The 11239-nt window shown below is 43.5% G+C and overlaps 2 protein-coding genes across 2 annotated transcripts; one reads left to right on the top strand and one right to left on the bottom strand.

The window, feature by feature from the left end:
• Positions 1–1064: 1064 nt before the first annotated feature.
• On the top strand, positions 1065–6533 carry LOC311318203 (Golgi SNAP receptor complex member 1-like). The gene is made up of 9 exons (XM_084449460.1): positions 1065–1095; positions 1496–1610; positions 2041–2128; positions 2756–2860; positions 2991–3082; positions 4040–4114; positions 5436–5465; positions 5611–5693; positions 6166–6533. Exons 1-9 carry the CDS (start codon positions 1068–1070, stop codon positions 6288–6290), a joined length of 741 nt encoding a protein of 246 aa, XP_084305586.1. The 5' UTR covers positions 1065–1067; the 3' UTR covers positions 6291–6533.
• A 376-nt stretch (positions 6534–6909) lies between these two features.
• LOC311318845 (trafficking regulator of GLUT4 1-like) lies at positions 6910–8409 on the bottom strand (the record flags this gene model as incomplete). Its single annotated transcript, XM_084450278.1, has 3 exons — positions 6910–6923; positions 7544–7667; positions 8008–8409. The coding sequence occupies 3 exons, from the start codon at positions 8407–8409 to the stop codon at positions 6910–6912; spliced, it is 540 nt and encodes a 179-aa protein (XP_084306404.1).
• Positions 8410–11239: the final 2830 nt, after the last annotated feature.

Raw genomic sequence — 11239 nt, 5'->3', positions numbered from 1 at the left:
GAAGTGCCCGTCGACAATGTTAAAAGTTTACTATAAAAACAGCACTTCATGAGTAGTGAAACCTAGCTAGCTATATTTGACTGAAGAAAAAAAAACATACATGCGCCTGTGTCCAACCAGGTCTGGGGCACCACTGTATAAGTGGGCTTCGCCCGCACAACTGCTCCCAACCAAGATTTTCAGCGAGCAGACTTCGGGGTCAGCAATGTCAGAACCCTGTGGGGCTCCACTCCACTCATAGAACTAGGGTTACAATGCGTAACCATCGTTCTATTTCGTGGAATTGGCATAAGCGGAGCTACACGACCGGTTCATCCCACAGAGGGCAAGGAGAGGTACGTGAAGGGAGAGCCGGACCGGAAGCGGTTACACCGAACATAGCCAGTTATTGTTTCCACATGCAACTGTTATTGTTTCCACATACATTAACAGCACACAAACTGCACTCAGTACATAACGCCGCTCACCCACCACACCACACTCTACACACACACTTACCACACCCCATTCTGTATATAGTAATTGTGCCTCCCCCTTTATTTTATTTTATTTATTCTTTTTTTCTTTCTTTATTTTTTTTTAATTTTTTTTACAGTATATTGTAATTTGTACATTGCACTGCATTTTGTTGCACTGTTCTTTGGTATTTGATATTTTGGTATTTTGTATCTACACTGTTTTTCGTACTGTTTTGCACTGTCATGTCTTTGCAATGTCCTGTCCTGTTCTGCACTCTGTCCCGTGTTGTCTACAACAGTGTATGCCTTTACCCTAGTCAAATTCCTAGTATGTGTGAACCATATACATGGTAATAAACAGATCTTAGTCTTGATTGTCAATAAAGCCTCGTGCAAGTGACCCAGTGCTAGATCATACACATGAACCCAGGTTAAGGTAATGGTAATGGTATATCTTGGCTATTATTTTTTATTAGTGCTACACTTGAGAGGTGGGTAGTCCTACGGCATCTGGGCCACAAGAGGCCGCCATTCTCCAGATTGAAAGAAGTGTTAAACTGGTCTACCGACGCTGGCACGTTGACGGCTGAGAGTTCCCATTCAACAACAATGGCGACCAACAGCAACTACTGGGAAGGTAAATTCTAGCTAGCTAACGTTAGCTTTTATCACATTTGACTCGAGCAATAATTTGATGTTTTCTTAAGCCAAGTTACATATAACGTTAGACTACGTTATCTAGCGTTAGCAACATCTGACATCTAACTATAACTAGCTAGCTAACTTATCAGCAGTTCAGAGCATCTCTGATGTAGCTAACGTTACCAAGACTAGCTAGCAGCTTACAACATTAGTCAAACCACTGTGGCGAAGCATGTTGTGTTTAGTTTGCTAGCTAACCATGTGTTATTGTGTACCTAATAATATACTACCGGCGTAATTGTTTGCCTGTCTATGTGTCAGGCTGTGTGACTGTGTTTGCCTGCCTGTGTGTCACACTGTCAGACTCTGTGACTGTAACTTGGCTGTTTGCTCAGACCTTCGGAAGGAGGCCAGACAACTGGAGAACGAGCTGGACCTGAAGCTCGTGTCCTTCAGTAAGCTCTGTACCAGCTACAGCACAGCCCGAGAACGTAGCCATGGAGATTCCAGGTACATTTTTACCTCACGTCACTTGCAATCCATGTTGTTACATTACAGTCATTTTGGTAGTCGCTTTTGTCCTTAGTGACTTACAATATTTGCATTCAAGAGTAGCAACAATATAAATACAATAGGGGCTTACTGCTTAAGAGGGAGGATCCTGGTAGTAGCCTACTTCATGAAGAGGTGAGTTTTGAGCCTGCAGCTAAAGATGGGCAGCGACTCTGCTGTCCCGATGTCAGTGGGAAGTTCATTCCCCCACTGCGGGGCCAGGACAGAGAAGAGCATTGACCACGTCGATCGACCGCATGGGGCCACAGTTGTTGCCACTTTTTGTAGAACCAGATTTCCCCCTCTTTCATGTGATGGTAGTACTCTCTTTCTCCACGCCTTCTCCTTTCCACCTCTCCTCTCCTCTCTCCCTCCGCCCCCCTGACAGGTCGGACTCCGCGCCCCTGCTGGGGGCATTTCCCCAGGATGGCGTGCTGGAGGCTGCGACCGCCGAGCTGGAGCAGCTACTGGCCAGGGTGAGGCCTGCGGAGCCCTGCTCCCCTCTCCGTACTGGTCACTGACACCAGACTCACAAATCAGTCTCTAAACGCTGCGCTCAACTAGTCTGAGGAGGACATTCCTCCAGATGTCGCTGCTAAAAGTGGGTGGAAACAATTTGAGAGATTGAAAAAAAAAACTGCATTGCAGAACCAATCCAAAGTCTTTAGGGTGGTCTAGTCTTATGAGGCAGTGACATTCACCCAATTGGAAATGTAGGTAGTGGTTCTGATTGGTAGCGTCATTTTTCTGTGCTGTTCTAACAACCATTTTCAATGGAGATGTCTACAGACTTTCGGAGGCAGAGTTCTGTTAGTCTGGTATTGCGAGACTACTGTTCAACCAATACACCCACTGCAGTTAGCTCATATTCTACCATATGGATGTTACACATAGACAAACGCATGACCTCTATACTTGGAGTTTTATACTCAACCATATGGATGTAACACACACACACACACACACATGACATCTGTACTTACAGTTTATTAATGATGATAATGATGTAGATGTGATGCATACATTGTCTCAGTATTTGTCTGCGTTGTTGATTAGATGAGGGCGCTTGCCACCTGACCTCTTTTATATTTCTTTCCTATTAGCTGACAGGCGTGAATGACAAGATGGCGGAATACACAAACACGCCAGGCTCCTCGTCACACAACGCCCTGATGCACACTTTACAGAGACATAGAGACATCCTACAGGTTAGTAGTACAGTGTATACCTCTGTATCTCCATGCCTATTCTTCTCTTTCTTCCAATAATTTCTTGATGTCCATCTTTCTCACCCTCTCCATTTGGTTCGTCTGTTAAACCTCGGCCTCTGTCAAGCAGGACTACACTCATGAGTTCCACAAAACTAGAAGGAACTTCCTCAGCCTGCGAGAGAGAGAGGACCTGCTGGGCTCTGTCCACAGAGACATAGAGTGAGTACAGTGGCCGCTGGGGTCCATCCACTGCAGGCCTATTAGCATGACTTCATCATGCGCTCATCTCTAGCTATTAGTGCAATTCCAACTGCGAATTGGAAAAGCTGCAGAACTGCAGCTAATTCATGCTTCCGTTCCATCCCTCACCCCTAGGGGGCAGGGTTCTCTGTTACACCGCCTTTCTCCCCTTCTCCAGCTTTCTCTCACATCCTCAATTTCCCTACACTCATTTTCTATTCTCCTCACCCCTCCCTTCTTCTTTACAGTCTCTGGGGATCTGTGTGCTAAGTGCCTTCTCCGGTAAATCAAACCGCAAGGCTTTCAGTCAGGGAGAGTTCAGAGAGAGTAGCTGGGTCTGCCCTACTCAGAGAGAGGGGGAGAGAGACGGAGAGAGAGGTGTCTACTCAGAGAGAGAGATGTCTGGCCTACTCAGAAAAAGACAGAGAGAGAGAGAGGCAGACAAGAGAACAGGAAGAGGGAAGGAGGAACGGAGAGAAGTGATAGTCGGAGGAACGGAGAATAGTGAGGGATGGAGTCCAGAGTGAAAAGGCTGCAGCCGATATAGAGATGGATTAGAGAGAGTGTTATTAGACAGAGATGGATCAGTAGATATAGGTGTAGTCATGGTGAGAGGAGAGGGTGGAGTGGAGATGGATGTGGTGATCAGAGAGGGAAAACTGAAGAACACATTTTCTAAGAGCCTTAAGGCAGGAAGTACCATCAGTTTCTTGTTAAAATTGAATGGCACAAATGGAGGAGACAGGAGACAGACATGTGATTCTGTGAATATTACTCAAACAAGCATCTCTCTCGCTCTCTCTTTTCTCTCTATTCTCTCTCTTTTCTTTCTCTTCTCTCTCTCTTTTCTTTCTCTTCTCTCTTTTCTCTCTCTCTTCTCTCTCTTTCTCTCTCTTCTCTCTCTCTCTTCTCCCCCCCCTCCCCCGCTCTCTTAAGGTCATATAAGAGTGGAACAGGGGTGAATAACAGAAGGACTGAACTCTTCTTGAAGGAACATGAACATCTGAGGAAGTAAGACTAATCAAAACCAATACATACACCATGACCCCATTTGCACCGTCATTTAGTATGCAGAATGTATTCAGATAGTGACTATCGACATTGTAAGACGTGTAACATTGAATTCTGAATTAAATCTGATGGCCCAAACCATCTCCCAAGGTAATTTGAGACAGAAAATGTTAGTAGAGGTAGTAAAGTCGCAGACTTATTTCCATTGTGGTCCTTGCTCTTAGAAGTACAGTATACAAAGGGACAGAGCACACAAGTAGTTCCATGGTACTGTACAATGAAAAATATAATTTAAAATCCTCACATACAATCCATACAACAGCCTGTTGTTGATACTGTTGTTGATACTGATGCTATACACATACAAATGGCATGAAATGCCAGGCTTAAATAGGGACCTTGATGTGAGCCTGAATCCTAATACCAAGTCCTACCAGAGCACATTCTGTAGCCTAATGCACTCAATGAACCCGGAAAGCCCTTTGTGCCATATCTGCATCGCGTCATGTTTGTGATCATCAAGATTGAGTTTGGAGCTTGAGTCTTCAATAAGTGTAGAGTTTCACATCAGGATTGAATCTGGGTCGAGTCTGCCTACACTGTGAGATGGAGTGTGGGTGGGCTCTGGGTCCATTACAACAGTGACTCGACTGTTGTGGTGAGAATAGAAAATGGGGCGGTTTCCAGTCCGATAGTGGTTTACCTAAAGCGTCTATTATTTCTGATCAGGAGTAGGGCTGCACGATTATGACAAAAGATAATAATTGCGATTATTTGCTTCAAAATGGTAATTGTGATTAATAATTCCTCCACAAGAATGCGACGAACCACATATCCACAGGGTACAGTAGAAAAGAGCCGAGCTGCCTTCACCCGAGCTCTGGAAGTCCTAGTGTTTTCCGCCACAGTGCGTGTTGCTTAATGGACACACTCATTAACGACACAAGCCACTTTCAATCTCTGTTCAGGTGTGTGCATCTGTTGGCTCATAATGAACTTGCTTCACAGGAGGGGCAGCTTTTATGATGAGTGAGCCATAGTGCTGTGTGGTTTCATTACCGGGGAGAGGTTCACTGTAACATCTGGCAGAGAGAGAGAGAGAGAGAATGTGATGAGTGGAGCAGGGAATGGTATGATCCCTTTTGTTCAGGTTTCTGATGCTAAATGGCCAGTGAAATCATGCTGAAAACATATCTTTGAACATAGGCCCAGTGGCCCACTAGCGGGTGTGCTGATGGGTAGGCTACTGGTGTAACTTTACTGATTTAGGCAATAAACGCTGATCTCTTGCTTTCTTCTCCCATCCTTCCTTTCTTCACAGCTCAGACAGGCTGATTGATGACACCATAAGGTCAGATTTATTTTATCTCACTAGTTTCATGCTCGATCTCTTTGAGAGATTTACACCGTTTATAAAAAAAAAATAAAAAAAAAACATTTGTTAAACAATTTACTTCTTTCTTTCTTTCTTTCTTTCTTTCTTTCCCTTGTGTCAGTATTGCCATGGCTACCAAGGAGAACATGACTTTTCAGCGCGGCATGCTGAAGTCCATCCAGCACAGGGTCAACACCCTGGCCAGTATCCTCCCCCCCTCATCACTTTTACAGGGTTCCCACTGGTCATGGAATTTCTGGAATATCATGGAATTTTAAAAAGTATATTGCAGACATATAAAGTCAGGGGATTAGATCATTTTTGGGGGCCATGTCATGGATTATCAGGTGATTTTGTTTGTGGCATGTTTTCCATGCTGTATTTTTCTTTATCAGGTTATTTCACATTTCCCATATTGCATGAGTGGTTGTTACGGTTACTTGATATTTCAGTGCTCATTTATCCCCTTCCTGCTCGTCAACAGTTTTTCTGTTCATTACAGGTCATGGAAATTCAGCTCTTTAGTCATTGAAAGTCAGGGAAAAGTCAGGGAATTTGACGTAGAGTTGGAACCCTGCTTTTCTTCTCCTCTTCTTCTTTACCTCTTCCTCTCCGCATCTCTTTTTGTCATCATGTCTTTCTATCTCTCCGTTTTCCTTCACCCCCTGTCCATCAGATCGCTTCCCAGCCATCAACAACCTCATCCAGCGAATCAACCTGCGGAAGAGGCGGGATTCTCTGATTCTGGGCGGAGTCATCGGTGTGTGTACCATCCTCCTGCTCCTCTACACCTTCCACTGATGGCCTGGCACAGTCTGACCAACACAATCTGACCAACACAGACTGACCAACCAGTCCTCCATGTGAGCTGGAGCTTACGGTACCCCTTTTAATTTAGGACGATTAGAACGTAACGATCATGCTACAGTATTAAATGCAGAAGGTGATTGTTACAGTATGTGTTGGTAATGTCATAGCTGATATGTCTCAGAGGGGCTCTTATATAAACACTGCACTAGAATCGGGCGCTGTGGACGCAATTTACACACGATAACTGTATAATAACTATTTATATTTTTATCAGATTTTTTTAAAATATTGTTGTATATGCCTACATTTATTCCTGAAATAAATGATGTTTTGAAATTAAAAGAAAATGAGGTGATCGGTGCAATAAACACTAAAGCCACAAGTGTCCCATGCTTGTTGAAGTTTATTTCAGACGTGCAAAAAATATGGCACAGACAATCAGTAATAGAAATGTAGAAACATCAACAGTAGTAGTAGTGCACAGTATACAGAGGAATTGTTTTGTAAACATTCTTAGATATTTTTTGCATTATATAATGTAAACTGATACAGTATAGATCTGTCAACTCTTTAGGCAGTTAAAACAGGAGATTGGTCCAGAATCCAGGAATCAGGTACTGTCACCTAGTGATGCAAATTACATGGACATTTTACTGCACACAAAGCTATAGCAAACAGCATTATGTAATTGAATCAAAAGCATTTGACAAAGGTACATCCCACAGGCACATCTCTTACAGTACAGTATATCAAAAAGTCAAATTGAGTCCTCCAGTTTAATGTGTGGAGGACCTTTTAAACCATTTAGACACTAAAGCAGCAGGCACTGGGTGATGGAAGGCAGGAGAACTGCAAGCCATCTCTGAACTCGAGAGAAACGCATTCCTCCCCATAAACCATCTTCATTCTTTTCCGTTCCAGAGAAGAAGCAAAGAGACTTGAACAATGACGTTCTTGGTGACTGACAGAGATCATTCTCGCTGCATCTTTAAAACCAGTCGCCTTGAATTCATACAGGTTCAGGTGTTCTCTTTGGTACCATTGTGCTTTTTTATGAGGATTGATCCTGACTTCGTCCATGCATCTGACTTGACGCTCATCAGTTTCAATAAAGATGGAATATAGCTCGGAGACCACTGGAAGCTCACAAACTAAGTCTCTAAGAAAAAGAGAGAGAAATGATTGTTGTGATATCCTACAGTACATGCTAGTTAATAAACACGTGTTGTCATCACCGGCCCTACCGGAGACCACTATGAAGACGATGACAGCCACACCCAGCAGGATGGCGAGGCAGCTGATTCCCAGAGAGAGACGCCCCAGCCTCTGAGCACCGTCTACATCCCCTGTCAGAAGAACAGTCCGAGACTGCAGAGAGAGAGATTTTACACACCTAACCAGAACACGAGGGGAAGGGTTATTCAGGTTTTGTAATATAGGATCTATTGTCTAATGCACCATCCTCAAAGTGCTTCCCATTTCATGAAACAGTTCAATGGACAATAAATATGTCTGTTCTATTCTACACCATCTATTTTTGTGAAGTGGTTACAAGTATAGGCTACTATTTGCATGGAATCATACGTGCAGTCTCACACCACACCTGAAATGTTAGTTATTAATAAGATCATCTAATGATTAGCCTGTATCCCATTTAGATAGGCCAATATGGCACAATGCTGTTTATCTGATAATTGGCGGAACTTACCATGTGGGCATACCACAGTGCTAATATGTTCACCGGCATAGACGGACAAAAGCACGACAGAACCGCAAGCCAGAGGTAGCTCGGTGGCTCAGAACCGGGTGGCACTAGGGGGGGCACTGGGCCGAGGCTGAGCCGTGATGGAGAAATCTGTGGGGGGCCCCCGAGATTCCCCACAGAGCCCGACCTCAACGGCGACCTGTGTCCGTTCTGTTCCGCGTCCAGTGAACGGATACTGGCTCTCAGGTTGAGGGTCAAGGAATCGGAGGGTCTCAGATTGTTTTCCCCGGTAGGTTCGGTGATAGTGGCGCTCAGAAGTTTTTCCGTATCTTGGAAGTCTGTGGGATGCGAAACATCCCCGCCAAGGGCGCCTTTCCCAAACGCAGCATCCGTGTTGATAGCCATTGCTGAAATAACTGTCGATCCAATTGTTTGCCAGATCCAACGTTTTTAAACAATTTTCCTTATAGACTATGATTGATTCCTATCGATATTGGTTATTTTCGCGGTGGGTGAGGCTTCAGATGCGGTGCCCGCCTTCGGGTGATCACCAGCATGAATATCAGACAAAAAAAATCATAAAGCTTCAAACTCAGCAATTTAATCTCATCAATGCGGTTTGAGCCAGATGCTAATGTAGGCCTATCCTCTTTCCGATGCCGAGTCTATTAAAAAGTGAGTGCACGCCCTCCCTTTACCAACCAAAGCATCTACTGTATCTCTCATCAGCATCCCTGTGATGCAGTGTTCTAGCCTGCTATCTCTGCATCACATCACGAGGCGTGTTACAACGAAGACAAATAACATGAAAACTTTTTAATAACCAGCGGTACGACGAAGCTTTACATTACGCATGACATCAGATCGAGCAAAGAGTTACTGGAACTGGTACGCAAGTAAAAGGAGGAGCGCAACTTGGTCCAAATGAGAACACAATCCACTCTACACCAACCTATGCATATCAGAATTATTTTTTTGGTCGGGCTGGCAGGTTGGAGATTTTAATTATGATTTCCAACATGGAATATATAAAATAATGTATATGCTGATCATTTGTAATCCGTACGCCACAAGTGAATGCATCCCTTGCGGTGAAGTGTGGCGAGTGGAACATTACGGGGGCTTGCGGACCCCGGGAAAAAGAAATACAACCATAGGTTTCCCACAAGCATCCAGCAGCTAAATGATGCGCAGAGACGAGTATGCACAGTTCACACATGATTTATTTATCATCAATTAAAACTACCAAGCGCAGCATAGGTCCCCTTTGTGGTAAAGTAATACAGCTACAGGCAAAATAACAGGGCCATGTCCTACAGGGCAGACAACAGTGTATAATCCAATACATATCCAATGTTGTCTCTATGTTCTGCACCACGACCGAAGGCAAATTATGTGGAAAAACTACACGGCAGTAAAACGAATTCTGCTGATTCTGATAATACCCCAGAGGGCATCATTTGTATGCTCCTCATCGTCTCTAGCCGCTCGCTACAGACTCCGTGTTACAAGACAAACTACTAGAATGTCGATGCACCACAAAGTATTCTATAGGCTACCTCGCTCACGAGAGAGTCTACGGCCACCTCTACTAGGATGCAGCCCCAGGATTTCATGTGGACGCCAAGAGAACCGCTTGCCACCTGTGCGTAAAGTGTGCGTAAAGGTGTTAGAACTACGGCCAAGGTGCCTACAGACAAATCCTACAGTAAAATATAGTTTCTCCCAACCTACACCAAACAACAGGAAACAGGGCTACCTCCGGTAATCACACCAAACAGAACTGGCGTGATTACAACTCTCTCAGTGTGCGAGCTGTTTCTTTCTCTTCATATGTTTACCTTCGGCTCAGCACCTGCCGTATCTGCTGGTCGTGGATGTGCGTGTTTCCTCCTTTTACAACTCCCAACACCTGATAAAGGCATACCCGTCACACATGGTTTACCCTGCCTTAGCCTCTCATCAAGTTTGCTTAGTTTATTCTCCCATCTAGCGGCGATGTTACATTCTACAGTCCTCTGGTACCACACGCTACACAACATGTCTACTGTCCAAGGCTAGATATCTGCACGTGTGTAGAGTCAGAAGCCTGAATATGGACTATGTAGGAGTAGGACCTGTCCATCCCCCATTGCTATCTGTAAACCGCATTGTGTTGCCTGTGTATAATAATAATAATAATAATAATAATAATACATTTTATTTATAAGGCGCCTTTCAGGTCACTCAATGTCACCGTACAGGATAAATGTATGAAATGCACTATACAAATAAAGTTTGATTTTATCTGACATCCAATCCCCTGCATAGATAAAGCCTAGCACTGATGTCAGATTTACAGTTGTAACATCCTTATATCAGATCATTCTACCCTACCTATGCTTCTAAAGCAAAGGAATGGACAAGTGCATACTTGAGGGGTACTATTATTTTATTTTTTTGCTACTCTTGTACTTTGGCTTTACAGATTATGCTCTTTGTCACTTGTTTAGAAAGGAGATGCACTTGTGGTTTCTGGCCAGTAGTAGTAAACTGACTTTCCCTCCATTAACTGCAAGTCGCTTTGGATAAAAGCATCTGCTAAATGACTAATGTAATGTAATGTACATAACACAGTACTGTTGTACATATCACACATACGTACATCATTGTACATCAAATCAATCAATCAATCAATCAATCAAAGCTTTATTTGTATAGTGCATTTAATACACAGAGGTAACACAATGCACTTTACAGAGAATAAGGGAGGTGGGCATACGTCCCACCCCTACATATTCCAAAGGGAAGCAAAAAAAAAACAGTATCACCCAGGGGCCAGAAAAGTGAGCTGTAAAAATTCTTCCACATATCACAGTATTGTTGTATATAACACAAGTCATCCTTTCATCTCCCATTAATCTACTACACTGCATTCACTCCACATGTCTCATTCTACCTGGTTTAACACCCCCTACTACTCATTCATATGTCAATTTCTTTTCAATTACGTACACCCTAGCACAATCTAACAATCTGGAGCAGAATACTTAATACACAGAATAGAAAAACATCAGTTTTACAAGGGCAACTTTATTGAATCCAATATGTCATCATCAATCATGGCCACAGTAAAAGGAATCGGAGAAGTCTGAACATTCATCTGAAATAAACTGTCCGCTCCATTCATCTTGTCTTTGTTGAGTGAGCTTTGTGGATAACTAGACTTGCAATTTCAAACATTTATGGTGATTAT

The sequence above is a fragment of the Borostomias antarcticus genome (genome assembly GCF_949987555.1).
Source record: "Borostomias antarcticus genome assembly, chromosome: 15".
In the NCBI taxonomy this organism is placed as follows: Eukaryota; Metazoa; Chordata; class Actinopteri; order Stomiiformes; family Stomiidae; genus Borostomias; species Borostomias antarcticus.
This window is presented reverse-complemented; position numbering and strand designations above follow the sequence as displayed.

Excerpts from the sequence above, each read along its gene's own strand:
- LOC311318203 (XM_084449460.1), top strand. The coding sequence starts at position 1,068 with ATGGCGACCAACAGCAACTACTGGGAAG. Across the intron at positions 1,096-1,495 it reads CAACAGCAACTACTGGGAAG|ACCTTCGGAAGGAGGCCAGA; the intron begins GTAAATTCTAGC and ends CTGTTTGCTCAG. Across the intron at positions 5,466-5,610 it reads CTGATTGATGACACCATAAG|TATTGCCATGGCTACCAAGG; the intron begins GTCAGATTTATT and ends CCCTTGTGTCAG.